General features: G+C 42.6%; 1 protein-coding gene across 1 annotated transcript in view; it reads right to left on the minus strand.

The window, feature by feature from the left end:
* Positions 1-252: 252 nt before the first annotated feature.
* Positions 253-12,461, minus strand: part of ica1 (islet cell autoantigen 1) — a 13,639-nt gene continuing 1,430 nt past the window's right edge. Inside the window, exons 2-13 of the mRNA XM_083919182.1 lie at positions 10,469-10,498; positions 10,207-10,378; positions 8,909-8,981; positions 8,666-8,789; positions 7,537-7,735; positions 6,640-6,765; positions 6,306-6,404; positions 6,099-6,199; positions 5,901-5,944; positions 4,258-4,521; positions 1,834-1,923; positions 253-405 (exon numbers count right to left, since the gene is read on the minus strand). Of these exons, the coding sequence (XP_083775308.1) occupies positions 284-405; positions 1,834-1,923; positions 4,258-4,521; positions 5,901-5,944; positions 6,099-6,199; positions 6,306-6,404; positions 6,640-6,765; positions 7,537-7,735; positions 8,666-8,789; positions 8,909-8,981; positions 10,207-10,378; positions 10,469-10,485 (1,431 nt within the window). The 5' untranslated portion in view covers positions 10,486-10,498 and the 3' untranslated portion in view covers positions 253-283. The remainder of the gene's footprint in view (positions 406-1,833; positions 1,924-4,257; positions 4,522-5,900; positions 5,945-6,098; positions 6,200-6,305; positions 6,405-6,639; positions 6,766-7,536; positions 7,736-8,665; positions 8,790-8,908; positions 8,982-10,206; positions 10,379-10,468; positions 10,499-12,461) is intronic.

Here is a 12,461-nt window from a genome sequence, read left to right on the forward strand (position 1 = left end):
AAGTTTCTGACCAAAAGTCCAAATCATTATTATTCTATCATTAACATATATGATAAAGAAATAAGCTTTAAAAAAACTGGAGTAACTTTTTGATTATAACAATATTTGCTTGTTGATTTTCTGACGATTTACTTATCGATTAATTGTTGCAGCTCTGCTTGAACTCTTAAAGACTCGCGTCTGCTTGATCTGCCTTTTCTCTGGTCGCGCTGGCAGCTTTATTCGGCTTTACCCACCAACAAAGGTGCTCGTTCCAGATCACCATGACGCTACGGAGGAAGAACTATGCGGTGTGAAGATCGTGCTCTGTGTCCGTTTTGCCGATCGCATCGGGGTTTGAGAGGGGGTCCAAATCAGCAAACAGGTTGAACCACGCCGTGAGGTCTTTGGACTTCCCAGGTTTCTCTGTAAAAATAAGTTAAGAAGGTTAAATGTCACTCAGACACACTGCTTAAATAATCATACCTCTGTTTTTCTTGTAAAACGTTAATTCACAACCAGTGACAACTGTGAAAGCTTGTAGAGCATCTAATTTAAAGAAGAAGAAAACAACAGAAATTATGATTTGACTGAAGAAGAGCTTGTATCAGCTGTGACACCTGAATACTACACGTTAGTTACGTGAGACTAAGTGAAAACTAGTTAGCAAGTGAGCACAGAAGTTTGCTATGACGCATAAATGAGGGAAATAATAGGTAAAAGAAACAGTTCATATGATTTAATTTCAAGTCAAAACTGTTATAAACTGTCGACATAATTAAAAGTAAAGCATAAATGGTTGAAGTAGTTTGCTAAAAGTAGACTTAACAATAATGAATTAGCTCCTCTAGTTAAAGTAACTGTTGATAATTAGGTTAAAGTTATGAATAAACAGTTGACTAAAGTAATAATAGCTCAAATGTTTTGTTGGTAAGCAAACTGGCCAAAACATTCAGCTCCACTCCAAGGAGAAGTAGTAGTGTAGTAGTATCAGGTGTAGTAGTAGTGTAGTAGGAGTAGTAGTTGTAGTGCAGGAGTAGTAGTAGTAGTAGTAGTAATTGTAGTGTAGTAGTAGTGTAGTAGTTGTAGTGCAGGAGTAGTAGTTGTAGTAGTAGCAGTGTAGTATTTGTAGTGTAGTAGTGTAATAGTAGTAGTGTAGTAGTAGTGTAATAGTAGTAGTAGTGTAGTAGTAGTAGTAGTGTAATAGTAGTAGTGTAGTAGTAGTGTAATAGTAGTAGTGTAATAGTAGTGTAGTAGTAGTAGTGTAATAGTAGTAGTAGTGTAGTAGTAGTGTAATAGTAGTAGTGTAGTAGTAGTGTAATAGTAGTAGTAGTAGTGTAATAGTAGTGTAGTAGAAGTAGTGTAGTAGTAGTGCAGCAGTAGTAGTAGTAGTAGGAGTAGTAGTAGTGTAATAGGAGTGTAGTAGGAGTAGTGTAGTAGTAGTGTATTAGTATTAGTGTGGTAGTGTAGTAGCAGTAGTTGTAGTGTAGTAGTGCAATACTGTAGTAGTAGTAGTAGGAGTAGTAGTAGTAGTAGTAGTAGTAGTAGTAGGATGGCTGCATGCATGAAAACATGAACACTACCCACTTTGATATAATAAATAGCGTTCTACATTAGTCATTTGGATCATGCAGTGGGATCTGAAGAAGGTGTACGTGTGTTCATCTGCCCTGGGACCAGAGCTGCTGCTGTAAACGACTGCACCTGGCTGATGATCAGAATTATGAATGGAAACAACCCACAATGTCTTTTTCTTAGAAAGTGCCCGTAAACCCAGGTTTCAGTTGAACACCGGGTCTTTTTTTTCTTCTTTCAAGTCTTTTCCTGTGTTTTATTCATTTGGCCTGGTCCTACCTTTCACCGCCGGCTTTAAAGGGTTCTGATTGGCTCCAGATGAGTGCTCCGTTGCCTGGGCGACGGGCTGTGGAATGACCCCGGACCAATCTGAAACGGAGACACGCAGACGTTTCAGAGTAATCGACAGGGGACGCTTAACGTGCCAAAGGCATGATCCAACAAATAAATGATCGCACTCTTCTCACACACACTTGCTGATGTGGAAGAATGTTGTAAGACACACAAACGGGAACAATCCAAACATTTATCACGGCTAAACCCACATCTGTCATTATTAGTGCTTTATTAGACACAGGCCACAAGTTGCGATTACAACTTTGAGGTTTTGTTTCAGGGCAATTTATTTAGCTTTTATTCCTTTTTGTGGATCCAGAAACTACAGTATGTAGCAACAAAAAACACCAGCAGAGAGGACACTGGAATGTGCTGTTGTAACAAACAATCTATGCTCCAAATACAAACAAATGAGTTTTGCAGACTTCAGCGACCAAATAACCTTTTGGATCCTTTGGATATTTTTAGTGCAGAACGGCTTTTCAGCTTCAGCTCAGGCATCCTCCACTAGTGTTACATTTGTCCCCTCTTATTGAGAAATCCTGATGTTGAAGCAGACATTTTGAGTGAATACATTTATGTATTTATTTGATTTCCTTGAAGATTTGTAACAGCTTTGTTTCACATCCTTGTTCTCACGCAATTTTACTGTTAGTCTGGCAGTTTTACGCCTGCATGGTTAAAATCTCTTTTGTGTTTTTGTTTTTACTCTCTGGACCAGATTCTTTCCAGGATTTGCCTGTTTTGACCTCCAGTCTTTAGCTTAAATGAAGGTCATGAGCTTGACTTCTCTTCCCACTCCACCGTATCACCCAAATCTGGAAGTGCGACGCTTTTTTTGTTGTTCTTCCTGCAAAAAAACCTCAGATCAGCCCCTTTGAGCGAGGTCATTCCTGCCTGGTCATCCAGACTTTCCATGTTCAAGTCTGCGGGGCTCTTTCCATTTTAATATAAAGTGGTTTAGGAACAGCAAAATGCATTTGAGTCCAAATCAGTAGGTGTCAGAAGAGTTTTGAGAGCACAGAGATAGATTTCTAAGTCTTAAGTTGATATAGGACGAGCGTGCACCTGATGTAAGCCGTCAAATGTTATTTTGCACTTACGAGTCAATCCCTCCCTCCGCGTGCGCGCTCCTACCTGCACTTACAGGCTGTTCACATTAGCTTTATGCTCATTCTGTGCTTTTAAAGTACCAAAGGGCCTGAGGGAAGACAGCCGGGGAAGGGCCCTTTGCCTGGGAGGTTGTGGGGCGGCAGTAGCTCAGTCCATAGATGACTTGGCTGGGAACCGGAGGTGCTGTTGAGCAAGGCACTGAACCCCCAACTGCTCAGGGCGCTGGTCACTGTCAGCCCCCTCGCTCTAACATCTCTCCATTAATTGCATGTATATAGGTCCTGTCTGTGCATGTGTGTGTAACATGAATAATAATAATAGAGTGAAAAAATCTAATTTACCCCGTTGCGGGACTAATAAAGGAGTTCTTCTTCTTCTTCTTCTAAATCCCTTCTAGACTTTAACCCAGTTCTGTGGGTTCACATTTTTGTGATTGAACTCTCTTGACAGTTCCTGGGACGACATATTGTGAATGTTTCTGCTCTGTGTTCCTGTAATTCGGAAAGTCAGGCTGTAAAATCAATTAGAGTCAAGCTGGCTGAATATGTTTTGACAGCGTTTTTAAAGAGAGAGATTGAACAGGCCCGAGTTTGCTTCGCTGACCAGCTGGACTCTCAGCCTCTCTTTCTCCCATGCATGCGATCCCATCGACCATATGCTTCTCCTCAACCTGTTCTCATGTACTGAGCTAGCATTTTCCTTGTTTGTTGTTTCCCACAACGCTGTGAATCTCAACCATCCAGGAATTACTGTTTACGTTCACACTGTCTGGAAAAACACGCCGTAGGTTTTCCCATCTTTTAGTTTTGTAGTGCGTCCACTCGGCCCTTCAAGCTGGAACTGGACAAAACCAAATCACCAAAACCAGACGAGGCGCTAGCAGCCAGTACCCAGGCGCAGATGAAATGGAAAGTAGTTGGCAGTTACCTACGGGTAAGCAAATCTAATTACCATGTTAAAATAGCTCTCTTCTATTACATTGACAGATGTGGGTTTGATAAATCATTTTAAAGCTACTTTTCTCCCAGTGTGGAAACACTCAGGGTTTTTTTGGGGGGGGATCTGTTAATGCACTCATTCATGGAAAAATAATGGATCTAATTTAGTTTTCAGGCATATTTATTTCACCTAAGTCTCTTTAAATCAGGATAATGGTGACTAATTTAGATGTTTTAACTAGAAGAGAACGATGGAAACCAACCAAGCTAAATTCTCCTCTGCTTCACACGAGCGCAAAGAGTCGTGTGTCGTTACCTGAGAGGGAAGACTGTAGATTATTCAAGCTCTGGTCCAACAGCTGAGATGGCAGAAAGAAGGAGTTTTCCTTTTGTTGGGCCTCCGCCGGTTTACCCGATGCTGCGCTCTGTCCCTCCTCGGCGTCTCCAAACACTTCCATCCACTCCCGCGAGAAGTCGCCCTCGTCCACAGACATACTGCCCAGGATCTCGTTCAGTAACACCATGCTGTCCTTCTCCTCCCCCTCTAACTCTGGATAGGCAGGGAGATTAACTCCATCACCTAGAACGATCAGGCAGAGCGATCAGAGGACTCAAACAATAATGCATAATGGTCCTGCATGACGCTTCCTGCTGCTACTATAACCTATAACCTTAGCTGTGCTTGTTTCTACTATTCTGCTGTATTAACTGCTGTAACATATAAGTCATATTCACATTACTATAGATATTATTATAGTTACTGGAAGAGTGTTTGTGTCTGTCCTTGTCTCTCTCTGTCCATCTGTCTGTCTTTTCTCTCTCTCTCTCTCCTTCTCTTCCTCTCTCCGGTGCAGACAGATGTCCGTCCTCCACAGAGCTGGGTCTGTCTGACGTTCCTGTCTGTTATAGGGAAGGTTTTCAACGCCACCGTACTCTACGGGGGAATTGTTGGGTCTGTGTAAATCAGTCATAGAGTGTGGTCTTTACCTACTCTGTAAAGTGTCCTGAGATAACTTTTGTTATGATTTGGCACTATAAATAAAATTGAATTGAATTGAATAATCACAACATGGTAATGTTAATGATGATTTCCCGGCCTTTTGGCCTCTTAAGGTTGTGCCTCATTAACATTTCCCCCCAAACTATTTTCACTCTGCATTGCTTTACTTTTGTAAATGTAAGGTAAAGGTGTTTAAGGAATCCTGACAAGACAAGCAACTTGGAGACACCACATTGGACATTGTTCACTCTCTGTACGTTTGTAGACTAATCAATTCATCTCATCTCATCTTCAGCCTCTTATCCGGGGTCGGGTCTCGGGGGCAGCAGCTTTAGCAGGGGACCCCAAACTTCCCTTTCCCGGGCCACATTAACCAGCTCTAACTGGGGGATCCTGAGGCGTTCCCAGGCCAGTGTGGAGATCTAATCTCTCCACCTGGTCCTGGGTCTTCCCCGGGACCAGCTGATTTGGTTATGAAAATGATTGCAGCCAAATTAAAAAACATAGTATATAATACCGCAATAAAATATTAGGGATACATTGATTGTGAAATTATGGCCTGATACAGATGGTTTTAATTGCTCTTGATCCCCCCCCCCCTCCCCTTTTGTTCCCCGGAAACAAAGAAATATTAATTATAGAAAAACAACTTTAAAGTAAATTAATCTTTGAATGTTCAATCGTACAAATGTAAGAACAACCTCTAATACCTTTTTATTCTTCTCTTTCACATGAAAAATGTTTGCTTCTGAATTAAATAACTGCTTCCAAAGCCTTTCTGAACCTTTTAAGACATTTAGCTCGAGTAAAATTGATGCAACACAACAGATAAACATCGTCCATCTGTGAGTCATCTTATTTTCCGGTTGGTCGATGGCGTTCAACAAGATGGATATCCTCTGATTCTGACGTACGGATGCTAAATCAGTGCATTTCTATCACGTGTTGTTGTCTTTTACCTTTTGTCGTTTCGCTGGTGTTTTCATTTCCTAGTGCGACGAGTCTGTAAACATGACAAACAGACGATCAGTTACACAAACATGGAGCAGCAGGTGTGTGACTGGCTCTGTATTTACACACACATCCTCAGCTGTCACCGTTGGCATGCACGTGTTTGTTGTACCTGCATGAGTAAAGATCAGGATAAGATAACTCACTGGTCGTCTGTGATCCCGGCTTTCTTTACATCCTCGGCCTCTGCTTTCATTTTCTTCTTCCCCTTCTTCTTAGCCAGCTTGTCCATGGGACCCTGTAAGGTCTGAAAGAATAAACCGAGTCACAGATTACAGTCACCGGGCGATTCTCAAGATGTGGAACTAATTTTGTCCGGACTTGGATCTCATCAGTAGAAGAAGCTCTCTGACCTTAAGACTGGAGAACTCATAATGCTGACAGCCCTTGAAGCTCTCATGAATGGCCGCCATAGTGTGGGACGTCTTCTCCCAGAAGTGCAAAAGTGTCGTCTGAAACAACAGGACAAACAGACGCCACGTATTCAGCCGGTTCATGGTTAAAGTTGCATCACTTTATTTGTGTCTTGTCTCGTCACGTCGTCTGTAAGTTAAATCTCCATGCAGTGGCTTTGTTCCCTTCATGTTTGTCTTCCTTCCTGGCTAAACCGCATGTGGCAGAGCCTTTGAAAACAACCCTATTTAAGATCAGTGGAGTGTATGCAAATAACAGGGATTTGTAGTTTACCTGGTATGTGGTTAAAACGTGAGAGAGGAGGTTGCAGCGGCTGGCTCCCAGCAGGTCCACCTTCTGGCAGACATCATTCTTCAGTTTGTCAAAGCTTGTTTTGGTGGAGCGCACCTGGGCCTGAACCTGAGATATAATTGATAACAACATTTTCCCAACTGAAGATAAGCACCGAGTGTTATGTATCACACAACGGTTTCAACCGTGAAAACACTGAAGTTCATGTTTGTGCAAGTGTAAGCAGAAAAGAGCACGCTGGGCTCTTGATTTGTGCAATGAAGCTGCATTCTGCCCTCTAGTGGCTTCAGTTTTTACCTCTGTTGTGCCGTTTGTGGGGTTTGAGGTAGCAAATTATAGCTAAAAGCATTATTCAATTACTCATTTAATTATATTTTTAATACCTTGGTAACTGATAACATCAGGCATTTTCCTGACATTTTTTAAACTGAACATTTAATTGAAAAAAAAATAATTGACAGATTAATTAATGATGCTATTTTTGTTGCAGTCCTTAGGCAAATAGCTTGTCAGAGCTTCCTGCCACTCACTGTGTTGACATGAAATTATTTCCATTTTTAAGTTGCACACATGCTGCTGGACAGCAAAAAAACCTTGATACTGACAGTGAATTACAAGCTGAGCAATATCAATTAAATTAACAAAAGCACAAGTAATTTGCAGACTAATTGTGTACAAATATAGTGCATTGAAATGACCAGTGCACAGGTATAAAGACATCGTAGAATACAGAAAAGGCACAGGTGCAAACAGTATCAGAGCGCAGGGAAAGGCCAGACTCCATGAAATGCAGCCTATTACCTATTTCATTAGTTGCATCTGTGGTTTCTGCTATGACATGTCAAAATGTCCCTCTCCAGTACTGTGTGACAGGCAAACCTTGCGAAACTTTTCCATCTGTTTCTGAGTATCTGGATCCAGTTCCTGAGATACATCCTTCATCCACAGCAGCGCTCCGCGGTACTCAGTCCTGGACTGCTCCATCCGATTCACCGTCAGCCACGTGTCTGAGATCGCTCGATAGCGAAACGTTTCCACCTCCTGGTACAAACGGCAGAGAGGGTTCCTCAGAGCCAGTCTGCAGGAAGAATCAAGGCGCTGCATGTGAGGAGTTTGACATTTCTAGATTTATCTGGACATTAAAACCAATTTTTGACATTTGTACTCCATAATAAGGTCTGCTGAATAATCTGAAGTCACAAAAGGAAAATGCTCTTCCAAGCCCAGAAGGATTAAAGTGTCTTGCAAAAGAAAATGGTCGATAAAAGGCCCCTAGAATAATCAGTGCAACCGGTTCCTCTCTGGAAAGAAACAATAAAACACAATGAAGTGTGTCTCTGCAGACTCTAGTCAGTAAGTACTGAGTGACATTTTCAGTCAGATATCAAGAGGTCAGAGGTCAAGGGACCCCTTTGAAAATTAGCCATGCAAGTTTTTTCCCTTGCCAAAATGTGGCCTAACTTTGGGGTTTGATCCCACTTCCAGAGTAGCTAGCATGCCTTGGCTGGTACCTAGTCCTTAGGTCCTTCTACTTCTACTACTAGATTTAAATTGAGTCTTTTTATGAATTGATATCTGATCATTCAAACGAAGATCCACTTTAATCAGAAAGACGCTGCACCGTGTTATTTGGTGTGACTGCAGCCTAGTAACTGTAATAAGCTATGATAATGTAATATTGAACAATCAATTCATTCATCTTCAAACACTTGTCCCTATCGTGGTCGCAGGGGGGCTGGAGCCGATCCCAGCTGACATCAGGCATGAGGCGGGGTCCTCCCTGGACAGGACGGCAGTCTATCGCAGGGCAGGCACCAATTTAGCAATAAATAAATAAAATCTATCCTCATTTTGTAATACAGTGGACAAAAAAGACACTCCTCCATCTTCCCCCTTTTCAGATTTTGACACTTTACATAAAACTTATCGTCTAATGCAGCTGTAACACTCATAATTACATGGATACATCTGTCATTTCTCCTCTGATGACTTGTTGTGTGCTGCTCACCTCTGTTGGGAGGAGAAGCAGAGTGCTTTCCCGGTGGCCTGCATGATCTTCCCAGCCCTGGTTTTATCCTGCGAGCCCTGGGAGCGCAGGAAACGACCCAGCTCGTTCTCCTCCTGGGAAAGAACTGCACAGTAGAGACGGTGAATGCAGTTTGCAGAACATTGGAACATGAACTTGCATGTAAATCCATTCTGCAGACGGTTCATACTTGTATTAGAGTTTCTGTTTCCACCCAATACTCACGGCAGATCCTCCTCTGGTACTGCTCGATGACCTTAAGCAGCTCCATGCATGTTCTCTGGATGGAGTGGAAGATCTGCAGAGAAGAAGCAAATGAGCGTAAACACAAGGGGAGGGAGGGGAAGGGAGGCTGAGAGTCCAGACTGCCTGGTCCCATATTATGCTCTTTTTCACGTTCTTGTATTTTGGGTTTCCACTAGATCATTTTTACATGCTTTAATATAAAAAAACACATTATTTTTCTAACGATGTCTGTTTAAATATACCTGTATTCACCCTCTGACTGAAACACACGTCTTAAAGCAACCGTTTGCTCCGCTCTCTCAGCGTTTTGGCGTCTTCCGCATCTACGCTCTACGCATCTACTACTCGCTTACGTTTACATTTCTCTGTGGATTGAGCATTTTAAGTATTAAAATCACAGTGTTTATATAGCACCTCGACCTGCTTTATAATTTAAAAAAGACATTAAGTATAAAACTTGTGTATTTCACTGCTGATATGTTGTGAGTTAATTTCAAGAAGACAAATAACAGATATCTAGTTAAGGCTGTACCACTACTACATTTACTGTATATCAGTAAATGTGATGCAACACTAAAGCTTTTATTAGATAATTGTCACATCAACCCTCTAAAACACGAGCCCTGATTTGCCATGTAAATATCTATTTTATCATGATGCTTATCAAAGCCCTTTTCAACGGCTTGTCCCTGTTGGGGTCGCGGGGGGCTGGAGCCGATCCCAGCTGACATCGGGCGTGAGGCGGGGTCCACCCTGGACAGGACGCCAGTCTATCACAGCACACATAGAGACGAACAGAGACAGACAACCATTCACACCTACGGGTGATTTAGAGTCATCAATGAACCGAACACCTGCACGTCTTTGGACTGTGGGAGGAAACCGGAGAACCCGGAGAAAACCCACGCAGACACAGGGAGAACATGCAAACTCCACACAGAAGGGCCCCAGCCGGGATTCGAACCAGGAAGACTCTCACTGTGAGGTGATAGTGCTAACCACCACACCACCGTGGTATCAATTTCAGCCATTAAATTCACTTCCCTCCTGAAATGGAGGCACGGATGATGGCTGTTGGCGAGGCAGCTTAAGTTACGTTTTACGCCCTCGAGTAAATACTGGCATTGTGTGAATCAAAAGAGAGAGAGTAGTAAAGTAACTCCTGTATTTCTTTAAGTTTCTGTGATGCAGCTTGACTCTCTGTTCCCTGAGAGTCACTTTACATGCACTAGAAACTACAACAGTTTCATCTTCCTCCTCCTCCTCCTCCTCCTCACCTCCAGCTTGCCGTCCAGCTCTGCATCGGACGCCACCACATGTTCGTCCTCTTTCTTCCCGGTGACTTTGATGAGCGTCTGCTTGGTTTTCCAGTACTTCTGCTGGAACTTGTTCACCACAGATGAGTCTTGGCTTTGAATGAGGCGGTCCAGGTAGTCTTGGGAGTAGCCACTGCAACGACACAGAGGAGGGAGCAGTGTTAGGACTGTGATTGGGATCGTTTAAACTCCTGTGAGTGGGAACGGAGAAGTATATACTCACAAATGTCCTCCCTCCATCTTTGGAGATTACCTGTGGAGAAAGCAAAGACTTAGATAGTGACCGGATAACAGATGGGGTGAAGGTGATGGAGCAGGGCCTTGGGACAGTTATGACACTAGTTTGACCTTTTTTATTACAGTCATTAGTAAATATAAGTCTGCAATTCCAACCTCACATCTTTTCTGTGTGTCACAAATGTACATTACAGCATTTTTACTTGGTGAAATCAGTGTTTTCATCTCATTATTTGTAGCATTTCAAATATTTAACTTATTTTCCATCCCTACATGATGCCGGCGTGTTTGGTGAAGTTAAAGCTTGAGCAGAATACGTTTACAGCCGACCCGTGCATCTGCGAGGCTAGATTATAATTATTGATCCACTCATTTATTCATCTCTTTAATGTTGCAGCTGCTACTGTTGAGCTCATTTACATTACTTTATATACTGCTGGGTAGCATATGCATTTGCCCTCAGGATCAATAAAGTCTTAACTAATAATAGTAATAATAATTAGTAATGAGTAGCTTAGATTATCAAATACATGTAGTGGAGTAAAAAGTACAGTATTTCCCTCAGAAATGTCATGGAGTAAAAGAATAATTATGAACCTTAAATGGAAATACTCAAGTAAAGTACCTTTAAAAGTGTACTGAAGTACAGTACTGGGTAACTTTCCACCACTGGAGGCTACAGGTTTACAAAACCATAAAGTAACATCACAACTTTGCATAATAAATCTACAAGGACACCACTTTTTCAATAATAATATTCATTAATCCATTCATCTTCAACCGCTTGTCCCTGTCGGGGTCGCGGGGGGCTGATCCCAGCTGACATGGGGTGTGAGGGTGGGGGGTCCAACCTGGACAGGACGCCAGTCTATCGCAGGACACATAGAGACGAACAGAGACAGACAACCATTCACACCTACGGGTGATTTAGAGTCATCAATGAACCGAACACCTGCACGTCTTTGGACTGTGGGAGGAAACCGGAGAACCCGGAGAAAACCCACGCAGACATGGGGAGAACATGCAAACTCCACACAGAAGGGCCCCAGCCGGGATTCGAACCAGGAACCCTCTAATTAGTTGATTTATATTTTGAATGAATAATTAGGTCGCCCCCTCTTGGTCGATTAATCTGCCGTTTTAGAGGACTAATCGATGAGTCATGTTTTATGCTTTTTTCTGACTGGATGACTCATTTCCAAGAAGCTCATGACAACATACTTCGTAAAGACAAGACTTAAAGTGGTGCTTTTGCTTGATTCTTTGCAGAGAAACTCAGTTTTACACATCTGTCGATCCATTTGTGGACTAAATCATGTGTAAGTCAACTGAGGACTTCCTGTGTAGTGGTGACAGGTATACAGTATAATACCCACCACTAAACCCAGTCTGTAGTCCAGACGGCCTTAATCGAGTCCAAGTCAAGTCTAGACCGCGTTCAGAGCAAATCGACCCCTGACCGTAATAGACAAAAGTGTCTTTCCAATTCTAATACAGTGATTAAGGAGTTAGGGTGGATCTAAAACAAGACTGATCCGTCTTCTCAAACAAATCAATACACAACTGATCCTGAATCAGCAGCCAGGAACAACTCGACCAGTTCTCAAAAGTCCAAGACAAGGCACCAGACCAGTACTACAGCCCTGTGGGGCGGCTCTGGCTCAGTGGCAGAATGGGTCGTCCTCCATTTGAGAGATCAGCAGTTCGATCCACATGTCAAAGTGTCCTTGGGCAAGACACTGAACCCCGAATTGCTCCCTGTGCTGCGCATGGGTGTGTCAATGTGGTGTAAATGGTCAGATTAGATGGTCTGTAGATGTCCACTGTCATCAGTGTGAATGTCTGTGTGAACGGGTGAATGTGACAAACACTGTGAAAGCACCTTGAGTAGTCAGAAGACTAGAAAGGCGCTTTATAAGTCCATTTACCGGCCTTTCAGCAGAGCAGACATTGGAATATGAGTATAAACCCACTTCCTC

This window comes from Echiichthys vipera (genome assembly GCF_963691815.1).
Source record: "Echiichthys vipera genome assembly, chromosome: 8".
In the NCBI taxonomy this organism is placed as follows: domain Eukaryota; kingdom Metazoa; phylum Chordata; class Actinopteri; order Perciformes; family Trachinidae; genus Echiichthys; species Echiichthys vipera.